The 24,215-nt window shown below is 36.4% G+C and overlaps 2 protein-coding genes across 3 annotated transcripts; both read right to left on the bottom strand.

Annotated features, from left to right (window-relative positions):
* Positions 1–14,723: 14,723 nt before the first annotated feature.
* LOC113310213 (monodehydroascorbate reductase-like) lies at positions 14,724–18,092 on the bottom strand. The gene is made up of 10 exons (XM_026558811.1): positions 17,936–18,092; positions 17,610–17,681; positions 17,309–17,360; positions 16,956–17,036; positions 16,661–16,779; positions 16,277–16,496; positions 15,974–16,092; positions 15,763–15,888; positions 15,394–15,534; positions 14,724–15,210 (listed from the first exon to the last, which is right to left on the bottom strand). The coding sequence occupies exons 1-10, from the start codon at positions 17,984–17,986 to the stop codon at positions 14,887–14,889; spliced, it is 1,305 nt and encodes a 434-aa protein (XP_026414596.1). The 5' UTR covers positions 17,987–18,092; the 3' UTR covers positions 14,724–14,886.
* A 606-nt stretch (positions 18,093–18,698) lies between these two features.
* Positions 18,699–22,933, bottom strand: LOC113313975 (peptidyl-prolyl cis-trans isomerase CYP71-like). 2 transcript variants are annotated; one of them, XM_026562748.1, is made up of 13 exons: positions 22,583–22,933; positions 22,281–22,366; positions 22,041–22,129; positions 21,381–21,620; positions 21,154–21,275; positions 20,899–20,974; positions 20,671–20,778; positions 20,411–20,587; positions 20,096–20,313; positions 19,667–19,838; positions 19,341–19,564; positions 18,980–19,133; positions 18,699–18,889 (listed from the first exon to the last, which is right to left on the bottom strand). In XM_026562748.1, exons 1-13 carry the CDS (start codon positions 22,732–22,734, stop codon positions 18,809–18,811), a joined length of 1,899 nt encoding a protein of 632 aa, XP_026418533.1. In that variant the 5' UTR covers positions 22,735–22,933; the 3' UTR covers positions 18,699–18,808. The 2 variants fall into 2 exon arrangements, with proteins under 2 accessions (XP_026418533.1, XP_026418534.1); XM_026562749.1 differs by having other exon boundaries at positions 19,667–19,799; positions 22,583–22,734.
* Between the last annotated feature and the right edge of the window lie 1,282 nt (positions 22,934–24,215).

The following is a 24,215-nucleotide window of genomic DNA, read 5'->3' as shown; positions in this document are numbered from 1 at the left end:
CGTTCTGGTTTTGTCTATACATAGATAGTGGAAACCAAAGCTTGAGGAAGGTAAGTAACTAATCGAACATGAATATTTGATGGACTTATTATTTTATTTTATTTTCTAGAGCACGTCTAGTTCTATTTTTTATCTTTGTCTTAAGATAATTCCATACCGTATAAACGGTCAATTTAAATTATGATTGTTGATCTCGATCACTAAGAATTTTGGTCTTAATATTATTTTGTTCTCTTGAATATGATATTGGTTATAGTTGGATGGTATTTTCTTGTTCAATTGGTTGTACCAAATCGATTCCCATGTATTCATTTGAGGTTTAGAAGTACTTGAACACCATGATGCGTACATGATATTTTATCCCTAAATTTGAATGTTCTGTGGTATGTAATCCACTTGCTCAACTATTAAAGAGTCGGTATTTTCAAAATACGTTGCAAATAAAATCGCATGTATTCCAATTTTTGTGGAAGAACTCACAAAGGAAGATATAAGTCAGAAAATTTCCATTTCTCTACTTCATCCATGATACTAACGAACCAGTATATGTTGAAGTATGACAACAAGAGAACTATCTTTAGTTATATATTTAACCTAAAGTAAGTGGTTGACATGTGTAGTGAGATTCTCTTGGCCTGTTGAGATAAAGAAATTTCTCAAATTAAGGTAAATGTAGCAAAACTGAAAATGGAAAGAACCCCAAAGTAATGAGAGGGTTATACGTACTGACTCATATAAAGCATGTGAAAAGGGACATATCTATCATGAGACAAAGATGTACTTTTTCCTCCATCAGTAATGACACCAGCGTACATGTATCAAGAATATGGGATGAAGCTAAGATGTAATTCTAGCTCTCTCTAAAGAGTTGGGAATGAATATTCTTACCGGTATTAGTACAAGCAACGTATTGCGGGTACCATAATAGTAACCAATTTACATAGGAGGGTAATACTTTTGACATCAACTATAATGACAAAAAGAATTTTGCCTGGCCAATTGATTATTTAATTAAACTAGATCCAGTGTCCGCGGTTACGGAATGGAAAGTACATCATTCCCATGAGACATAAATTTTCTAATGCACTTGAGATATATTTGGATAAAAAAATATTATCCCCCTGAAACGTAACATATATTCAATCTAAAGTACTTGAGTTAAATTCCACTTTTGTTGCGCAATAAGGCCACACCACTTATTAAATCTCTCACGACTCAATGTCTAACTGATAGTGGTTTTCTCCCACTAATTTAAGGAATATACACTAGTTTTTGAACTAATTCTTTATAATGTGACTACGATGATTGGATCATCGAGCGAAGCAATGCTCAAATTTTGTTTCCAAGATGGAACAAAGATTAAAAGTCACAAAAGCTTTATATGTACCGAGAGCTAATCACCTTGTTAAATTCCAAGGAGACCCATGCAAGTAAATATAGAAACTCACAATGATGAGAATGTAATTGATTTCATATTTTTAGTCTCTAATATATTTGTAAGTTCATATATCTTAGAGAAACTAATGAGTCAATCTAGTGAAATGTAAATCACTATAGTATTTGGATTATTGAATCCATATTGACTCCGACGATGAAATGTTGGGAATTGACTCATAAAGGCTTTGACATAACCATAAAGGCATTTTGATTGTGACATGATGTTTCATTTTTAAAGGAATCATACGTACATCACTGTGTTTTAGTGGACGAGATAATGGGAAAAATATTGACTGAATGCGAGTGACGGAATATCTCTCAATAAGTGTTTTCTAAAGTACCAGATGTACAACCCCCCTTCCTATTATGCTTTTAGGTAAGAAAGCATATCACTCATTTTTACAAAGTCTTCAGTAAAACAGAATCGAGACGATCCTAAGATGCAAATGGTAAAAAATTCCATATTACAAAGAAAACGAGGTGACTTTAGAAAAATATCATGCAGAATGCGGACCATTAAAGTGACTTATGGCTCTGGTGAATGTTTTGACATTATGGACTAGTTATAGTTCTCAAGAAATTTTCGTTTGGAAAACTACTAGCACATATTTTACATGTAAGGGCTCACCACCCCTTGTAAATGCGAGCGAGTGTACATTAAAAGGACTCGATGGTTATTGAATGTTTAATAGGATCAATGCGGAGCATCCTATACCCCATGGTCTCGCAAAGGCTATCATCAAAGGTTACAGATGGTGCCTAAGGCATAGTTATGCGTACAAACCTACCTTTAATTGCTTGGAGAATATGCAATATTAACGCAGTTTTACTTAATTCGTTTTAGAATCCAATATTAGTCAACATTTTATGCGTACCAGTTGGTAAATGGATTTAAGCCTGACATTTGTGTTCTTACGTATTTTTTGGTTGCACTATATATGTGCCATTACGATCCCGCATCGTACTATGACGGGTCTTCAAAACTGTTAAGTAGTTATGTTGGAAATGGAGTTCCCAACAATTATCCGCATTTTAAAAAATTTGGCAGGAGATCTCTTACTGCTAGATTTGCGAGTTATCACTTTAATGAGACAGTTTTCCCGTCGTTAGGGGGAGATAAGAAAAAATATTTTCTAAGGGAACGACATGAATTGTCATGGTGTGTTCCCACTGTGTCTCATATTGATTTTTATACTCCACAAATGTTAATGTGAAGTGACAAAGAATAATCGATTTTCAGAATGTACATTGATGTCATTAAAGTGATAAGATCACACATACCAGCTGCAAACCTACCTGCAAGGTTACGAATCCTCAAATAAGGGATATACACCATATACTAAGGTGTTGCAACTACACTTAGTGGAAGTGTGGTTGAGGCCGTGGCTCCATAGAGGAAGTTGGAGAGACTACTTGGTTCGATCAATCCTCACCTAGAAAGGAAGTAGGTGAGTAAGGCACAACTTATTTATATCATCTCATAATATTGTCTCTAAATATGTCCATGAATCAAACTCGAGGACGCTCTGAAGTTTAACGATTTCAGAGAACAATGAATCCTAAAGGATTATGAGAACGCACACGAGTCAACGAAAAGATCGTGCGAGCATATTAATGATGGTTTTATATATATAGTTGCTCAAGAAAACAGAGCACGAAGAGATCGAACCATGCTTCTTATTGTTTAATGTCAACAAAGAGCATATTTGGCCTACACAATCCATGTAGAACTTAGTTCTTTGACAAATATACAAGTATTTGGTGTGGTAGTGCTAACCAACCAAGTGTAAAGCCTATGGACATACATGATTATTTTTCATAGAGCACAGTGGGAAGAACGAAGTCTCAAAGTATCAAGACTCGCCTAGTGGCGCGAGGTTTCTCACAAAGCCCTGGAATTGTTCTCTTGTAATGAACGTTATGACGTTCTGCTACTTAGTTAGCTTGGTAATTTCAAAAGGACTTGAAATGCAATATATGTATGTGGTTGTTACGTATCTCTAAAAGAATCAAGAGATAGCAGATATTTACAAAAGTAATTGATAATCTTTTGTTTCCCAAATCAAGTGACTCTAAACCACAGAGTGCGTTTACAGTTAGATATGACGCTCAGTTATAGATTGAAGCAATCAGGCGGATGTGGTATACCCGTCTAAGTGGCTATTTGATTTGGAGGGGATAGACAAGTAAGTTATATTTCCTTGCATATTCACAAGAAAGTTCATGATTTGTAATTGTAGCTATCTATGTCGATGGTACAGACATGATGGGTACTCTTGAGGTAATAAGAGACCTTAAAAGCTATTTGAAATCTGAATTTGAGATGAAAAATCTGGGGAAAGCTCGATCGAATACTGAGCTTGTGGTATATTATCCCACCAGTTTGGATTTTTCTAAAATTGTCAGGAAATTTAACAAAGACATGCATCCTGATAGCACTCTCATGATTAGTCGAGGTTCAAATGTAAGTAAGTGACCATTTCGTCTAAAGGAAGATGACAAAGATGTGTTAAGAGATGAAATTCCCATATCTAAGTACAATAGACGCATTTTTGTACTTAGTATAATAATGTACTCGATAAAATTTTGCATCCTCAGGGAACTTGTTATCTAGATATAGCTCAACGCCAACGCAACGTCATTGGAATGGTACAATGTAATCATGTACTTAAAAGTAACCATTGACATAAATTTATTTTATCCCTGTAAAGACATTAAGAGGAATGCTAATGAAAGTGCAATCCAAAATTTGTTGATTATAAAAGGAACAATAATCTCTTCTCCAACGAAAGTAATCAGGGGAGATACTGTAGACTATTTTATAGGTCATTACCGATATTCAGTTTCGAAAAAGTACATGACTAAAGGAACAATCTGGAATAACTCTGAAAGTAATCAGGGGGAGATGCCGATGATAGACGCATTTATGTGTCTATTTTCATCTCTTTTGTGTATTTTGTTAGTATCCATTTTTGCTTATTGTGGTGTTTTTATGTTTGTTTAGGTGTTTTTGGAGAAATACCCCTTGTGTAGAAAGAGTTGCTCAATAAGTAATGTTTTACACCCTGGAGAAATGCACCCCAGAAATGCACCGGAAACGTCCCAGAAATGTCCCGGAGGATCCCAGAAAAATTATTATTTCCACCCCAAAATTACTATTTCCACCCAAATTACTATTCGCACCCCAGCACTCTGGATAAGGGGCACCTTCTTCTCAAATTCAAATAAACTTTTTGGCGGGAAAATTGGTTCATCAACTGGCAGAATTTCAATCGACAAAATGAAGGTGTTGTGGTGCGATTCAATGGCTAAAACTTGGTAGGAAGATGTGATATAGGTTAAGGAACACTTTTTGGGCTTTTGGTTTGATCAAATTTGGCCATAATTAGCTGGACAATTCACGGAAGCAAAACAGGGAAACACGGGTTGGACACGGGATTGGAGAAGATTTGAGCGTGTTCTTCTCATGCATGAGGGCTCTAGCAACGTTGTGGGTCGTGTTTAAACACTTCTAGAGTGACCAGGATGGAAATCTATGCGTACCAGAGCAAGAATGGAAAGAAAATATTCCCAAGAATATTTTTCTTTACTGCCGAGTTAAAGAGAATTATATGGAGTAATTGAGGGAGATTCAACGAGCTGTAGGTGTATAAATATGTTCCATGGGAGTAATAGAGAGTCTGTCGAGAGTTTGGGGAGGTTTGGAGGCGAGCAGAGAGGCGCAGGAGGAGTTGCAGAGAAGTTACCTGCTGCTGCTGCTGCCCATTAACACGCCTGAAGAACACGAAGAACGGACTCGCAGCAGCAGTCGTTCTTCAACAGTGAAATCGACTGTCGTCTGTGGGTCGTAGTTCTTCAACGACAACAGCACCTCAGCTCTGTCGTTGATTCTGGACGCCTTCTGTGGGTCGCAGAATTCTGTTTTAGAACATTTACTTATCTTTCTCTTCATTGTAAAACACTTTTGAGCATCAATGAAATATTTTGAGAGGTTTTTCACCATGATGAGCTAAACCCAACACTGGGACGACGGAGGAGGCCGTGTTTCATCCATGTGGTAATTTAAATTAATTCTTTTTACTTTTGCAAATTTAATTGAAATAAGATTTGAATTAATTGGTTGTGATTTAATTTGATGAGTATGCTTGGCTAGGGTTTTGATATCATGCTTAGACTACAATCAATATTTTAAAATCTACTTGGCAAAATAGAGTTAATATTTGTTTTGTTTTGATTATGTAGAATAAATTCTGAGCCCTTGATGAAAATTGGCCGAATCATTAGTCCCAGTACTCTCTACCAATTTGTCTATATTTGTATATAATTTTTATAAATCTAAAAATCCTTCACCTTCACAAATCTTAGAGTTCGAACCTTTATTACTACAACCACCGAAAAATCTTTAATCAAATGGCGCCGCCGACGCGGATTTGTGCTTAGGTAGAATTTTCTTTAGGTTTATTATTATTATTATTTTTTTTTAGAATTGTTTGTTCCTTTTTACGTTTCTTTTTGTCTTTATTTTGCAGGTTCAAAGTGAAAACTAAGGACTTGGAGAGGAAAAACCTTAAAGCGAAAAGAGAAAAAAAAAAGGACAATTTTAGGATTTAATTTTTAATTTTTTTTAGAGTGTGTGAGGAAAACTGTAATTTTTTTTTTATTTATTTTGGACTTTGGACTTTGAAAAATTGGACTTTATTTTTTTTTTAACCCTACGGAAGGGTATTATTATAAAAAAAAAAAAATTATTATATAAACTGTGTGCAGGGAAGGACGACGATTACTATATCGTCTCGGCCCCTCGGGTTCGCACACGGCATAGGAGTCGTGGCCCGAGTCGACGACAACGGTTCATCGCCCGTCTGGTACGGGAGGTAAGTCCAATCGAAACACCCGCGAATCTCCTGCAAGCGGGTTACTGTCTGCCTTAAGGTGATAATTGTTTGAGGACGAACCGGACTGTCTTTATTTTCCTAGTAAAGGGCAAGGCCTGGCCTAAACAAGATAAGGGTTCGGATTTCATCACCGTTCCTTCTTGCCCGCCTTAGGAAAACGAAACCGAACGCGAACCTAAGCTTTAAAATTTGGAATAGAACGAGACCGATAGGGTAACGAGCTTAATAGGAAACTCGTTCGAAAAATATTGGTTGCTCTTTAAGCAAACTCCAAAGTTCATGATGGTTTCTGTGAGTTGAATGCGTGACTGCGCCGCCTTGTGATAGCGGTGAGGCCTTGGGTATCAAAGCTCCACTGAGCTTCCCTCGCCTCAATTCAACTTACTTTGACTCGGATTGATTCCAGAGGGGTTTGCTCAAATTGCAACGAATTCCCTTTCGAAAGATAGAAGCTGGTCTAGAAACAATCTAAGTGGAGCCATCATGCTTTTTGTTTGCTAGAAATCTTTAGGTTTGTTTTGGTGGAGTCGAGTCGGCTTTGTTTGTGGTTGTGTAGAATTCCCTTGCAATTAAGAATGTCGAACTGGTATGATAGAAGCCAATACAATGAGTATCGACCTGAATTTGAATATGGACATCATCAGTTTTATGACCATGGTGGGAATAGTAGTTGGGAACGCCAACCTTTTCAAGGTTATGGTTCATACCATAGTGAGCCCAATTACTATCCACACACGAATTGGTCTTACGAGCAAGAAAATCAGGAATATTATAGTACTAGTCATGCGTTTTTGGAAAATTACTTAAAAACTAGTCCTGATTATGACATTTATAAACCTGTTCAATCTCTAGAAGAAACCTACCAACAAATTCGAAGGGAGTATGAACGTGCAGATAGTTCAAGAGAAGAGAGTACACAACGGTCTAAGATATTCAATGAGACTTGTGAACATATAAGTGTTATGCTCAGTGAAATTCAAGCACGTTTAGAGGCAGAAAATGAACAGTTAGCTAATGCTGCTCGAAATAATCTAAATTTCCAAAATAGGGTTTCTAATTCTACCCTTGATATCAATAGTGAATATTTGCCTAATTTAGAGGACGAGGTTAGAATTGGTAACACTACTTGTTTTGATAAGGTTCGATCATTTTCATGCTATTATAATGATGATGATGAGAATAGTAGTAATGAAGAATCTGAAATATGTAGGCATAGTGATCAGGAATCTATTAATCCAATTGAGCTTTATAGTGATTATATTATTTCTAGTTCAAATCCAAATAATTTTTATGATTATTCACCTATTCAAAAGGACGAGGATTTGATTAGGGATACCACCTTTTTAGACGATGTAGTTCATGATCCTTTAGCCTACATAGTATTGGACAATCCATTATTTGATGAACTTATTAGTGGATCGGAGGAAGTAACTATGATTAACACCTTAGTTAATGAGCCTTTACTAGAAACTTTTTCTCATAATCCTTTATATGATGGTGGTTTAGAGGAACCGGTTTATCCTGAGAATCACCCACAAGATTACAACTTAGAAAAATCAATTGCCCATTTTCAAGAATCTGATGACATAGAAATTAGGGAAGTTGTGACCAGTCTATCTAGAGACACTGAAGACTCTAAGTTTGGGGGTAATCATCATTCTCCGTGTACTTTAACTCTTAGAAAGATCCCTTACTTGGGACTTGACATCAATGCCTCAACCATCTTACAAGATTATCTTCATACTCGTTTTCCCGAACCTCATGATGTCCAGGAAGAATTTCAGTCGTTAGAAACCCATCCTCTGGTTGATGTGGTTTGCCCAGGATATGATACCCAGATTGACTTTGTTTTCCCACCAAATACTTTTCTACCAATTGTGGGAACATATAAATTTCAGATGTGTCAATTATTAAGTTTTGAGACTAAACCTAATTACTTTAGGAGATTAGGGTCGACACATCTGTTTAAGGAAGACCACCACTCTCTTTGTGGTCAACTGTGTAAGTCAAATCTGATTGACTTTAAGGATCCCCATTTATTCAGGTTGTTATTATTTTTAATTGAGTTTTTCCAGACTTTTAAACCTGAACTGTTGGATCTTAGCTATGAGGAAGTGCATCCAATGAAAATTTTCTATCAAGATCCTTTCATAGAACCTGAACCTGAACCACAATGGGACATAGGTATCTTAATCAGGAAACTAGATAAGGGTATGCAGTACATGTTCATTTTCTTGGCTTGTTGCAGATTCCTTTTACTTGTGATAGCTCTATTTGGTTTCGATAACCCACAATTATTTCGGCTATTGCTATATGATTCGAGGAGATTAAACCTTTCTTAGTCTGGCTGAAGACTTTAAACTTAGCACTTCTTGGGAGGTAACCCAATCTCACGCAACACGGTAATATCCTTCAATAAATCTTTTACTTCAAATAGTAACCGTTTCTCCTTGTTCATGTTTTTAATTTTATCTTTAGAACATTGAGGACAATGTTAGATTTAAGTTTGGGGGTATGGGGAGAAACTTTTTAGTTGCGTAATAAATAAACTCCAGAGCCTAGAAATTTACGCCTATTAAGGATAGCACTAACCAATCTAAGTGGATGGAAACATTTTTGTTTTAGGAGTTGAGGGACCAATCTGACTAGATGGAAACATCTATAGAGTCTATTCATAAAAGCACAGAGCTCAGGTGTTAGAAATAACATGATAGTTTCGCCATATCTCGTCGAGTCCTTTTCACTTTCTATTTTTAGTTTTCTTTTATTTCAAGTGATTTGGTGGGGCACACGATTCAAGTTGTTACCTTTGCTAGGGTGAAATAGAGTGACTGAGTTACCTTTTCAAAAAAAAAAAAAAAAAAATTAGACCGGACCAGTTAGACCAATCGGAATAAGTATTAACACTTGGATAGCAATATGCGTGTGTTCTCCCTGTTTCCGTCGCCTAAGCAAGCGTGGAATGCAGGACCCGTGGGAACTATCGTGTAATCTGCTGACAAGAAGCATGCGCTTGGATCCAAAAGATCTATTCATGCCGTTAATAATAAAAAAAATATATAAATAAAAAAAAATGGTTATTGTTATGTGTAGTCAACTGCTGGTTCCCTTGTATTTGCCAGTTTGTTGATCTAGATTTAAGTTATTGACCACTGGTTCCCTTGTATATGCCAGTGTGTTAATATTAGTCAGACCGGTATTCAGTCATTTAGGTTAGGTTCATCTTGGAAGAGGCCTTCAGACAGATATGGGAAACACCGTTCGCTTTTCAACCATCTACATTTTTCTTTCCATCTTCTTAATCTTTTCATGTGATTAGTCTGACTCCGAGTATGATGTCCATCGTGAAACTATCTTAGTAGAGCTCTGTCACTTATATGAATTTTAGTATGCTTGAGTGCAAACTCGTATACATCAATTGGAATTTCGCGTCAGGGTACTTCCTCCTGTAATTAATAAGTATGCCAACCAAGGAGGTTCTTTAGTGCTTTCCAAGATTTTTCGTAGATAGCTAGGGTCTGGAGTATTGGTTTTTGTGGGTACACCTCTGATAAACCCACCCGAGATTAACTCGGTCACTTTTCAAGAATAAATTTTGCTCGAGGACTAGCAAATAATAAGTTTGGGGGTATTTGATAGACGCATTTATGTGTCTATTTTCATCTCTTTTGTGTATTTTGTTAGTATCCATTTTTGCTTATTGTGGTGTTTTTATGTTTGTTTAGGTGTTTTTGGAGAAATACCCCTTGTGTAGAAAGAGTTGCTCAATAAGTAATGTTTTACACCCCGGAGAAATGCACCCCAGAAATGCACCGGAAACGTCCCAGAAATGTACCGGAGGATCCCAGAAAAATTATATTTCCACCCCAAAATTACTATTTCCACCCAAATTACTATTCGCACCCCAGCACTCTGGATAAGGGGCACCTTCTTCTCAAATTCAAATAAACTTTTTGGCGGGAAAATTGGTTCATCAACTGGCAGAATTTCAATCGACAAAATGAAGGTGTTGTGGTGCGATTCAATGGCTCAAACTTGGTAGGAAGATGTGATATAGGTTAAGGAACACTTTTTGGGCTTTTGGTTCGATCAAATTTGGCCATAATTAGCTGGACAATTCACGGAAGCAAAACAGGGAAACACGGGTTGGACACGGGATTGGAGAAGATTTGAGCGTGTTCTTCTCATGCATGAGGGCTCTAGCAACGTTGTGGGTCGTGTTTAAACACTTCTAGAGTGACCAGGATGGAAATCTATGCGTACCAGAGCAAGAATGGAAAGAAAATATTCCCAAGAATATTTTTTTTACTGCCGAGTTAAAGAGAATTATATGGAGTAATTGAGGGAGATTCAACGAGCTGTAGGTGTATAAATATGTTCCCTGGGAGTACTAGAGAGGCTGTCGAGAGTTTGGGGAGGTTTGGAGGCGAGCAGAGAGGCGCAGGAGGAGTTGCAGAGAAGTTACCTCTGCTGCTGCTTCCATTAACACGCCTGAAGAACACGAAGAACGGACTCGCAGCAGCAGTCGTTCTCAACAGTGAAATCGACTGTCGTCTGTGGGTCGTAGTTTCAACGACAACAGCACCTCATCTGTCGTTGATTCTGGACGCCTTCTGTGGGTCGCAGAATTCTGTTTTAGAACATTTACTTATCTTCTCTTCATTGTAAAACACTTTTGAGCATCAATGAAATATTTTGAGAGGTTTTTCACCATGATGAGCTAAACCCAACACTGGACGACGGAGGAGGCCGTGTTTCATCCATGTGGTAATTTAAATTAATTCTTTATTTACTTTTGCAACATTTTTAATTGAAATAAGATTTTAAATTAATTACTTGTGATTTCATTTGATGAGTATGCTTCCTAGGGATTTTTGATATTCCATGCTTAAGAAAATACAAGTAATATTTTATAAAATCTATCTTGGCAATAAACTAGAGTAATATTTGTTTTGTTTTGAACTATAATCGCCTAGAATTAAATTCTGAACCACTTGAAAATGAAAAATGGCCGAATCTTTAGTCCCAGTAACTCTCTACCAATTTGTCTATATTTGTATATAATTTTTATAAATCTAAAAATCCTTCACCTTCACAAATCTTAGAGTTTGAACCTCATTACTACAACCACCGAAAAATCTTTTAATCAGCCGACATCAGGGAGATGATCAAAGGATATGATGTTGACATAATTTACTTCGAAATTGAAGTTGTGTCGTACTATTTTTCCCTTCGATCGAGAATAGTTTTTCCCAAAGGGTTTTGTTACTCGACAAGGTTTTTAGCGAGACAACACTAAAAGCATCAAGTATGTTGAACGTTGAAGACATAAAGATCGCGTTGATATTACTGAAAATATCTAAATCAAAGAAATGAAACGCGATAGTTTGTTAAGCAACGTAACTTCCAGAGTCAACAACAAGGTCTTATAAACATTCAAGTCACCAAAGTAAAGTGTGATAAACTTCTTCTGACTGCATTAGACTAATGATAATTGTCTGACATCAAGGGGAGCATCTAATAGTGTGTTGAACTATTTTCTTTCACCGAGGTTGCTTTTTCCTACAGGGTTTTGTTACTCGGCAAGGATTTTAATGAGACAACAACAAATACCGGGAATGTAATTTTCTAGCTAAGGCTATTGTCTTTCCCACGAGCATTTTCTGCCTTAGGAGTTGTGAAGCAACTAGTCAACTTCAACGGAGCAAGCTGATCATCTGCAACGGATCACCTTTACTTGCATCTTTCACGTTGTACTCTTTTCCCTTCGTCAAGGTTTTGTCCCACTGGGTTTTCCTTGTCAAGGTTTTAATGAGGCAACATATTCGAGTCTAAGTATGTTCTACGTTTGCGTAATATTGTACTCTTTTTCTTTAGTTCAGTTTTTGTCCTTTTGGGTTTCCCTGACGAATTTTTAACGAGGCAATTAACTTAGACTAGTCGATGTTTGAAGATCGTATTGCATGTAATGAACTACATGTAAAATACGAGACAACATGTGAAGAGTTGTACCAAGGCTTTGTCCCACTGGGTTTTTCCTTGTCAAAGTTTTAATGAGGCAATTGATTTCGGCACAAGTCATCAAGGAAAGAACGACATTCGAAGCACTATGTGAAGCACTGCATGTTGGACCGTACAATGGGAAGTGTTGTAGGGCCCATAGATGTGCGGCCCGACTCGGGTTTGCCTTTCCATGTATATATGTTATTGTATCCATGTAACCCTACTGATGCAATAGAAACTCTCTGCCGCTTTGCCTTCCCTACATTTCCGCTACAATATTGATTAAAATGTTCAGGCGATATTTTGAAATTTATTTTTTATATTAAGGATTAAATATCAACTGAGCAACATTAATAACCAAATACGCTATAATTGTACCCATATAAATAGAATAGTGTACCAAATAACCAAACCCCATATGATTGAGAGATTACGATCTCCGTGTTCATTTTAATTTTTGGTTGATGAACATATCCATAATTTTTATTTTCATGTATTGAGTTATGTAAAATGACTTTGTAATTTGTTGCATGTAGGTGTACATTGTCTTTTATGCAAAAAGAAAAAAGGCATCCTAAATAACCTAGCATTTCTAGGGGCCACTCAAAAGGAATTAGGGGCCATTCATTTATTCCCAACTATTGAAGAGGGTTAAGGGGTGTCTTAAAAATAGAGAATTGTCTATATTGTCCTTCACCTTTATACTAAATCTAAATCTATATCCTTTATTTTCATAATCATATCATTCCTTTTCTTCTTCTCTTTTCTATCAATTGAAAAAAAATCATCGTTTTAATTTTGATTGAAACCAAAGATCGTTGATCAAACAAATTTTACGATTGATTGTTTAAAATTAAAATCCAAAATTTATAAACATTAAAGTTGAAACTTAGAACAACAAAAAAAAAAAAAAAAGAGTTAAACGAACAAATGATAGTAGTTGTGATCCAAAATTAGAATTTGATTACTTGAAATCAAAAATTTGATCCGAAATTTTGTTGGATTTGCAGTAGCAGAAACATAATCGGTAGGTAACAATCTATTTTACCTACCGATTATGGGTGATGTTCTTGGATTTACAGCAGCAGAAACGTAATCGGTATATAATAATCTATTTTACCTACCGATTATGGATGATGTTCTTAAGAAACGATGAACATCAACCAGAATCGGTAGATAAAATGATTGTTATCTACCCATTGTTCTTGATTCAAAAAATTCAATTTTTTTGTACTAAAAATTAATCACAATCGGTAGATAATGAAGACAATTAACTACTGATTATGGTAGTACCAGAATTCGAAAATTGAAGAATTTTTTTCAAAAACTCATTTTGGGGTCAATATATAATCGGAAGTTTAATTAACTTAACATACTACCGAATATGGTAAATCTCATTTCAAAATGCCACTATATAATCGGAAGTTACGTTCACTTACCTTACTTCCGATTGTTATAATTCCAAAATTTGGAAATTAAGGTTTTTTTCCAAAAACTCATTTTGGGGCCAGTATATAATCGGTAGTTTTATTAACTTTTAATACTACCGAATATGGTAATTCTCATTTCAAAATGCTACTATATAATCGGAAGTTGAGTTCACTTACCTTACTTCCGATTGTTATAATTCCAAAATTTGAAAAATTAAGGTTTTTTTTTCAAAAACTCATTTTGAGGCCAGTATTTATTCGGAAGTTAAATTTACTACCGATTATGGTAGTACCAAAATTCAAAAATTGAATTCGGAGGTTAAAGTAACATAATTTACTACCGATTGTGGTAGTAACAAAGTTAGAGAATTAAAGGATTTAGGCAAAATCTCATTTTGGGACCAATATACATTCGGAAGTTAAATTCACTACCGATTATGGTAATATCAAAATTCGGAAATTGAAGGATTTTTGAGAAATCTCATTTTAGGGACACTATACATTCGGAAGTTTAATTAACACAATTTACGGTCGCACCAAAATTCGAAGGAAAAAAAAAACTACCGAATTGTTGTTTAACTTCCGATTATTGAAGGGCAATTTTGTCATTACGAAAAAAAATTGATAAGGCATGAACTCTATTTAGGTTTGAATGACCCTATTTTGTCTTATTGTTGGCCCCTAGTTCCTTTTGAGTAGCCCCTAAAAATGCAACGCTAAATAATCGAGACTAAATAAAAATCACTTAGAAAGTCTATAAACTCACAGAGTCTCGGATCTCTTGCACAAAAAGTCTTTTCATCTCTCTACAGATCACCATTGACTAACGCCATGTATAGAAAAAAAAAAGCTTGTGGATGGTTTTCAAATACCACCTTGCTGGGACTGTGACCTCTTTAGTATTTACATTCGACTATATGTACTGTTACCGCTAATCTTGCTACTAAACCCGTATAGATGATCATTTCAAAGTTTAAAGCAATTTTATAATTGAATCAACGAAAGTTACAAAGCAAAAGTTAGAACACAGAAGTCCTTATTATTTGAACACAATAATACTATTTCTTACTCACAAACATAGTAGTCTAATATCATCTTCAGGGACTTGGTGATTATTCTTTTCAAATCTTACATGCAAACATAATACCTTCTGTGGTAAGTTGATCAACATTCTCAACCAAAGGTTGAGCCCTAGCAACCTTAGCCAGAGCCTTGTTCTCTTCTGGTGTTCCACTCTCAAAGAATGCCCCAATCACCTTTCCTTCTTTGATCCAGTAGGTTCCGAATTTGTGTGTTGCTGATGAAGGGTCATTATCACCAAACAATACGGTTTCCCCAACATTGTCACCGTAGAATTGCCACGACAGATCAAATGAACGCGAGTAGAAGTAGGGGAGGTAGTCGTACTCTGCTGTGGTCTTCCCTTCTTCGGCGGCCTTGATAGCCTGCATAAAATAACAATGTTTAGATGGGTTAATAGCACCAAACTTAGCAAAACATTAGGAATAGTTTCGTCACTGTAGACAGAGATAGTGTTTGTTTATGGCAAAACAGCAGCTGCTAAAATAACGGAAAAACGAAAAATAAGTTCAAACTTCAGGACAAGCCGTCACCGAAAGAAATCTAACCTTCACAGCTTGCTCTGCTGACTTCCTGGCATGATCAACATGCTCAACTCTTCTCATCTCATTGTACAATTTCATTGGGAAGGTAGCGACATCACCCACAGCGTATACATTAGGAACACTTGTTTTAAAAAAAGTGTCAGTCTGTCAAAGAAGAAAAGAGCATACTCTTCAGCAATTGGTCTAAAAACTACAGATAAGATGATTTTTTACTTAATTTAATGGCAAAACAGACATGAATGCATATGCAAATAAGATTATGGTCAAGCAAAAATGTTAAATAAGATAGGCACTGAAGCAAGCTCCTGCCTGTAAGAAATTCTCAGTAAACTACTGTATATTAATAGAATCAGGGGAAACAATCAAACTAACCTTGAGTCCACCTTTCTCCTCTTCAACCTGGCCCTTGAATAGTGCTGTAAGAGGTCTTCCACCAACACCGACGACTACAATGTCAGCATCCAGCACTCTTCCATCCTTCAGTTTTACCGTCTTTACCTGAAAAAAGGTGAGATAGCAATAGGTAAATTTAATATCATAACTCCTTGTAATTTAATTGCTGCTCGAATAATTGGTAATATACCTCTCCATTGGCGTCAGAATCAAATCCAACTGCAACAGTTCCTTTAATAATATTGACTCCTTTCTTAGTATAGTAACCCTCATAAAAATTGGCTATTTCAGCAGTAAAGAGACGAGGCACTGCAAAGAAAAGTAAGACTAAGTCAGAATTACATATAAACAAGAGAGCAGAAATGTGTAGGATGGGCAGAGAGGCAATCAAATTAATTCCACGGAATTTCTCTAGTTTTTGTTTTTTCCTTTCATTTAATTTCACTAGACATTGAAGAAAGCAAGTGAGCAGTATTAGTGAGCTGGGACTTACTGCACCATGGCTCGGGGTAAACCATAGTAACATCCATGTTGTTCATTTTCAACACCGCAGAAAGCTCAAGACCAATGTATCCTCCTCCAACAATTACAGCTTTGCCGTTTGTCTTTGACTTGATAACTTCATATAGTTTGTCGGCATCATCAACTTCTCTCAAATAGAAGATGTTCTTGGCATCAGCACCTTGAACGCCAAAGTCAGTCAACCTAATAACCTGCAAAGCAGAAAACCATTAACTACTTTTCATGGAAAGAATTTAGCCTAGACAGGTTTAAAATGGCCATATATTGGTAAGAATTGAAATGTTTATTAGGACTATCATTACTTACGGAAAAAAAATTAAGAACAAAGTGAAGTCTTAGCAGAGAAGATACATACTGCGGAACCAGTAGCAATGAGCAATACATCATACTTGAAGGTTGCTCCAGCTGCACTAGTTAAAGTCTGGGAAGCAAGATCAGCCTTCACTATTTCGGTGTTAAGGATCAACTCGATGCCTGCAAACAACCATTTTGAAATCAATGAAAATACTTAACAAAAGATAATACACATGGTCAACACTCAACAGAATAAAGGTAGGTTTTCAAAATCCCATCTGCGCAAACGACAGATAAAGTATTTTCTCATCTCAATAACAGTTTAGATAGCATTAACTACTGGGAAAAAATATTACCTTTCTGAGTATACCACTCGGGAAGTTGCCTCTCGCCCCCGCTACCAACACAGACATGGAAACCTGGAAGTCTGGCAGGTGCTGCAAAACCACAAAATTCATTTTTAGTACATCACCTTTGTAGGAGGAAACAACATCCCAATTTCATTGCTTTGGAGAAAAAGAAGCAACTAGAAAAGATCCTACACAGATATACATATTGTATAGCTTAATTTGCATCCTAAACACCTCTATTTTTACCAGCAGAGACATTTGCACATCAGAAGCTTATCATACGTGCACATAGCACAACAATTTATGAAGAGCAACGATCGGCCATAGAAGGATCTGTTATAAATGACTGCATAACTTACATTCAGGAAAAAGGTAGGCCTTGCTAAGAGCTGGACGTTCATAAGGAGCTACCTGAAACATTAAAAGTAACCATGTTAAGGTAGAACATATCAAACTCATAAGTCATATCCACAGTTTAACCTGACCTAATAGCATCTGTTGACTTGTAGTAGTCGTTTAGTTTCTTAACTATTGGAGAAAGCAAACAACTTCATGTTTCAAAATTTCAGTGAACACGAGTATAGGCGAAATCTCTGGAAATCAATATCAACAAAAACACAAACATATTCTTCTAAAGAAAGATAATAATGGAATCCATACCGCCTCTTTGGAGATAATAGCCAATTCACCAGCATTAAGACCTTGAGCAGCAAATTCTTTAGCTGCATATCCCTGTTAAATCACATAATCAAACAATCATTATAAAAAATTACAAAGAAACTTACCCAAAAAAAAAACCAGAGGAAAATATCATTGCGTCCTCTACATGATAACAGTCAGAAACGAAACAAAGTAAAACCAGATCCAGTAATCAAAAGTTGTAAGATGATAAAGCGCCGCAAATAATTAAGAAAACAAACAAAAGTAAATTAAAGCTTATCAGATCGATCAAAAGAGAGATTGAAGGAGGAGGATTGTAAACTTACAGCAGAAACACCACCACCAACAATTACATACTTGAAATGCTTTTCCGCCATTTAAAATTCAGAAAAAAATATCTTTTAATTTCTTTGTTTTCGATCGAGAATGCTTTGGGGGAGAGAGTTGTTTGTGTGTGTGCTAGCGAAAAAAGTGGAAGGGATTGGTTATGTATTTATATTAGTACGACTCAGTGCACCATTGGCTGATGATCTTCTCAGAGTGACTAGTAAAATAGCTCTTTTCTAAACACGTGGTAGCTGTATCCACCGCTGATTAGTTGCTGACTGTGTATCTGCCCCGATACGATCCCGATAATTTTGTTTCTCGAATGAGATTGTTGGAGTAGAATGTATCAAGCCGTTGAGTTGGCTATCATCATTTTCAATAGTGTGGAAAGAATCTTACGACAGCAATGACGGGTGCCTGCTAACGTCAACCAGGTCGCCACGAGTCCATGTATGCGTTATTAGGTTCACATGTTCTAGAAACATTAATGTGAGTGGTGGTTGTTAGAAAAACCCTACCGTATTTTTCAAAGCTGAGACCAATTCTTCCGACCTAGAACTAAGAAGTGCTGCTGGAAGGAAGAGACTTTAATATTTGTGTTTTTTTGCTCACTTTTAGCACACCATGATCTGGTTTTACTGATGTTACTAAGGTGAAAAACAATTTTTTTTTTTGCCTATCATACAAAATGTTTACATGTTCTCAGATTTCTACATTCATTGGAAATCATAATTTCTTTAAAGGTAATGAGAAATATAGTGGTGTTTACAAAATTGAATTAGTGTTCATTACTGAAAACAAATATCCAAAAATTTAACAGGATAACAACTGAAACATATTCTGCCAATTCATTTTCTTAAGAAGGAAAAGCTTCACTTGGGGATAGTCACATTCAATATTTTAATATCTTGGTAGGGTTTGTCTTGCTTGTTTGTCTTCACCTTCTCTATGCCCTGTATATAGTGAGTAGCGATTAAGATTCAAAGACTTGATATTTGGCTCAGTAATTAACTTGATGTTTGCAAGCAAATAAAATTTTGTACCTGTACTACGTCCATTCCCTTCACAACTCTACCGAATACAGTGTGCTTATTATCCAGCCATGGCGTTGCCACAGTGGTTATAAAGAACTGAGAGCCGTTGGTGTTTTGCCCCGCATTTGCCATGGACAGTGTAAAAGGTCTGTCGTGCCTCAAACTGCAAATTACAAAAAGTAACCATTTCTCATATGTAAGCTTCCTGACAAATGAGAACCTGGTGCTAGAATGGACAGGTTAAGAAAACAACCTGAGACGGAGGAAATAAAAGAGAACTTTGCAAAATAAGCTTTTCAGATGACCCTAGAGGAAACCCAATTTAAATTTGTAACTGGCTTTTACCATGCCAATCAGCAATAGAAGTTACCTTTTGTGGAATTCATCCTCAAACTCCCTACCCCAAATAGACTGCCCACCAGTGCCATCTCCCAGAGGATCTCCTGTCTGTATCATGAAGCCTTTGATAACCCGGTGGAAAATGAGATTATCGTAATAACCATTGCGGCAGTGAGTGGTGAAGTTCTCCACAGTTTTGGGACATTCTTCTGGGTACAGTTTAATGTGAATATCACCAAGTGATGTGTGCATGATCTGATTCAAAAGGCCAAAACATGGATAAACCGTAAGTATAGAACCAAAACTAAGTAAAAGGAGTATGACCACCATAGTGTGAAACAAAAGAAGTGGACCTACCACATTCTCAGGAAGAGATGTTGTAACAGATTTTCCTATATCGGAAGCAGCCAAAAGCTCGTCAGCAGGGGGCTTTTCATTAAATACATCCCTTCCCTTAGTTGTGTCTTCCGGTTCTTCTGGTTCTCTTCGACTGAATAACCCAAACCACGACAGTCGGAATTTGTTTAGACTGGTGGAAGGACTCAAATATTCATGATTAATAACAAAAATGAAAAAAGGAAATCTACATTAAGTTTCGGATTGTCTAGAAGTTTTGCTACACATCCTAGCATCGACATTGATCGACATCACAATTAAATCAATATAATGATATCATATAGATTTCATAAGTTTTTAAGGGAATATAGATGTCTACTGGTGGTAGTTGTGGAAAACTGACAGCAAATCATATTGCGCGCAGGATATAAAGGAGAATCTTTCCAATACCTGAATAAATAGATCCTGTGTTTCTTGAAAGCGCAGCAAAGAAGAGTGGGGTCTGTCAAAGGATCTTTGCCCTCGTTGACATTAGCTGCAGCCGCGGGAATTTTTCTCACCTTTTTACTGTTTCTGTCACCTTGATACAAAGCAATTTTTAAAAATCTATCATTGTTCTCAACCTTTCCAAGAATTCGAGCAACTTTATTTGTCTGCAAATTTACCACCTGTGCATACACAATTAACATAATGAAACATCAATATTAGTACTGGCAAACATTAACTATTTTGCACATGTGAGAACAACAATTCTGTAAGCCTTGCCTTAATGCCAAGAAGTGTTGCATATATGAGGAAGTTAGAGCTCTCATCAAAGATCGCATTTGGTTGAGGCACATTTTCCGTTTTTTCTATTTCCTTCTCAACTGCTATTCTTCGTCCAAAATCAATGGCTTCCAACCTATAGAGAGGAACATCGGCCCTTTGGAGTTCTTGTGCTGCCTAAATGAGTAGCAAAAACTTATTAGAAGTCTCAAAAGGCGAACTGTCAAAAAGAACTGGTTTGAAGTGAAAAGCATTATTACCTCCAGGGACTCATCATACTGTCGCCGAAGCTTACCACTTCGAAAATAAAACACACGTATTTTACGATCAGGAGATGTAATGGCGAATTGCTTGCCGTCAGGGCTAACCTACAAAGATAAAGATTAACACCTCAGTCGCAAATACAAAAAGTAGGAAATTTTAGGCACCGAACCCATATGGTTCTGAGAGTTGACTTTCTAACCACAAATATCAGAAATATATTGTACCTCAATTGCAGAAACAAATGTTTTGGACTTCACAACTTCAAAGAGACTGGTGTCACTCTTCAGTTTGAAACTCACTCTGCAAAATGTAATGGCATATTACACACTAATATCAACCGTAAGAGGTAACAAAATCACAATCACAGACGAGATAGTTCTGTAACTAACAAGAAATTTACTCAGAAAGAAGCAATAGCTCTAGGAAAAATAGTTGGCAGATCCTTATACACTAACTAGCATTTCTTTCAAATAACATACCTATCTTCCGGGAACTGCAGGGTAGCAGGGCACCAGTATTCAATGATTCCCTTCTCGTCTGCAGATATTACTGTGTCAAAGATCTGGTTGTACTTCATAACTTTTACTGGGCCCATGTGTATCTACATAATCACATACAGGCAAAATAAAAACAGTCTCAAGATCAAAACATAAGCAGATCTAACAAGTTCAAGTTTGAAAATCTAACTGGAAGAAAAGTAGCAAACCTCTTTAGAGATGATTGGCTCATTTGTACCAGAACGTGCATCGTATATATGAACAAACGGGGAGTTGCGATCACTAATGGCAAGCTTAGCTTTGACGTCTCCTTGCTTGTAAACCCATTCAACTGTACCGGGTACAAAGGGTAGGCGTATCATGACCATCATATCATAGTTTACGACATCGTATATCTTCACCGATTTGTCATTTGAAATTGTACAACAAAGTAAGCCATCTGCGCTAACCTGCATTGCTGAACCAGGTCATGGTTGATGACTGCCACTAAATCATGAATTGAGTGCAGAAGAAATATTACACACAAAATTATGCCTAACACGATTTTTATTGTTGTGTTTTATACTAGTTATCGTTCTAATAAACAAGGCTACAAAAATAGCATAAAGAAGCGCCAGCACAACTTCACTTAGTAGAGGGCTAAGAAATAATTATATAGAAGAGAAACTGCACATGCGCACAGGATCTATCTTACTGTTGACACTAAAATTTTATCAACTACGAGCACCATGAAGCAGGACGAAACCCAGCGAGCATAAACTGGAATGTGAAATTCTAGAGTTTGAAATACGATAAAGAAGCCACTCAAGAAGCAAAAAAACATTAATCAAGAATTGGCTAGAGTTTAAGCGTATGGGAGGGACACTCACGGCTAAACCTTCAATAGGTCCAAGGTGAGATCTGAAATGCTTAGCAAACTCGATGCCAATTGGTTTTTTCTTCCAAAACTTCAAATGACCTGAAAAGTTTAATAAAGGTCAGAGTGAAAGCAACTACTAATGCTAATTCGATAATCAATTGCTTCCAAATCATCAGGATTTTAGTCCAAATTCAGTTTGATAACGGAAATAAACCCAAAGAGACACACTGAACGATTGAAACAAACTTACCGTCAGCACTTCCAGTTATTAAAAACTCTGCCTGTGACACAGCCACGTGTGTGACTACATCGCGATGCATAAAGCTTTTTTCATACCTGTAGATACAAAATATTCATCGTGGTTCATACTTCATACATTGTAAGAATTTTCTTTTTAAGTTCAGTCATTGTAGAGATGTTAATACTGTAAATTGGATGAAGTAACAGTTCGCGGATCTAAAACCCTAATTCCACGAAGTTAAAACCCTAACTTTCAAACATCCAATTATCAAACACAAAAAATTAATAAACAGAATAATAAATACAACTCACATATTAGCAGAGGGCAAAGAATCAAGATAAGTTTGTTCGAACTGCAGGGGACGTTTGCGAGGACGAGGAGGAGGGGGAGCAGGACCAACTATTGGTTCTTCTTCAATTTCAAGCACTGTCAAACTTTCTTTACCGTTCTGATTTTCCTCCATTGTTTTCTTCTAGGGTTTCTTAAAGGAATGTGGAACTTGGATTAAAACCTTAAGCTCTTTAAAGGATAAAAGTATGTTCGTCGCGGAGGGAAATCACTCTTATTGCCTGAGATTGGAAGAGAGGTGTGGGATTCAGTCTAAACTCTCTTTCAAAATTCACGAGAGCTTCTAAAGTGAGAGATATTGGGACGCAAACGAATGTTTACCACGTGCGATTACATGAAAAATTGGAGAGCGAACTTATTTATAGGTAGTTAGCAATTCCGGATACGACATACGTACGGAACGGCATACATACGAGTATTATACGGATTCGTAAAAATAAAATCCGGTCAAAATTCGGTCAGCGATTCGTGATTCGGGAATAACATGGAACGGCATACGTACGTGTATAATTCGTTTTTCAGATACTAATTCGGTGCTAAAAATTCGGCTATGTTAAATAATATTAAAATAGCTTTTAAAGGCAATAGTGGGCTGAAAATATGATAAAATTCAACTACATTTTTATATCCTAGTCCGAGACTTAGTTATGTAGATTAGAAATCAAGACTCATACTTTTGATCACTAACATTGACAAACATGCTTGATATAGCAACGCATGCGAGGTCGACCGAGCTATGCTCTAACAATCTTTCCCTTTGTCAATTTTAGTGACAAAACTATTAATACATATGGAATACAAAAAAGATAAACTTTAGTGGCTCCTATTCCATAGTCTAATCTTCAACGTTCCCTGAAATCTTCGTCCTTCCAAGTACTCTAATGATCCCAAAGGTTGTAAGTTTAGCATCACCGTTGTTGAAGATCCGTAGCTATAACAATGAGAGAAATCGAGATTCTCGATCACCATTATACAGTGACAGTATTACTATGTAACATCAAAGTCCAATTGCATCACGACTTTAACAATAATACTACGGTGATATGTATCACTCCCCCTTAGTCAATACTTCATCTCACATGGAAACCACTCCCCCTTACACAATGATCCGAAAATCATATGTATATGTAGTAGAACTACACATTAATTCTCCCCCTTTTTGTCAATAAAATTGACAAAGGTACAAGAACGGGATCCTAATGAAATTTCCCGAGAAGAGACGTTTCATAGACTAAAAGAAAAAATACATACCAACTTAATTTAGATGCAATCATAAAGCCGAAGCTAAATGCATTCATCAAGGAGTTTTAAGATACAAGATAACCCCTATAAAATTCCACAGCCGCACACCCCGCAAGATATTACCATTAAACACAAGTTCAAAAGAACTCTCCCCCATTTGATGTCATTCCCGAAAGAACAACAAGAGCGACCTTAATTTCGAAAGAAAAGAAGGATTTTTAATTGGACACCAAAAACCATAGGAATGATTTTCTATATCCAAAACTCAATCAAATTAATCACAAGTAAACCCATGATTAATTTAATTGGAATACACAACTAAATCAAACCACAAAAGTGATCAATTTAATTGAT

The sequence above is a fragment of the Papaver somniferum genome, chromosome 9 (assembly GCF_003573695.1).
Source record: "Papaver somniferum cultivar HN1 chromosome 9, ASM357369v1, whole genome shotgun sequence".
In the NCBI taxonomy this organism is placed as follows: domain Eukaryota; kingdom Viridiplantae; phylum Streptophyta; class Magnoliopsida; order Ranunculales; family Papaveraceae; genus Papaver; species Papaver somniferum.
This window is presented reverse-complemented; position numbering and strand designations above follow the sequence as displayed.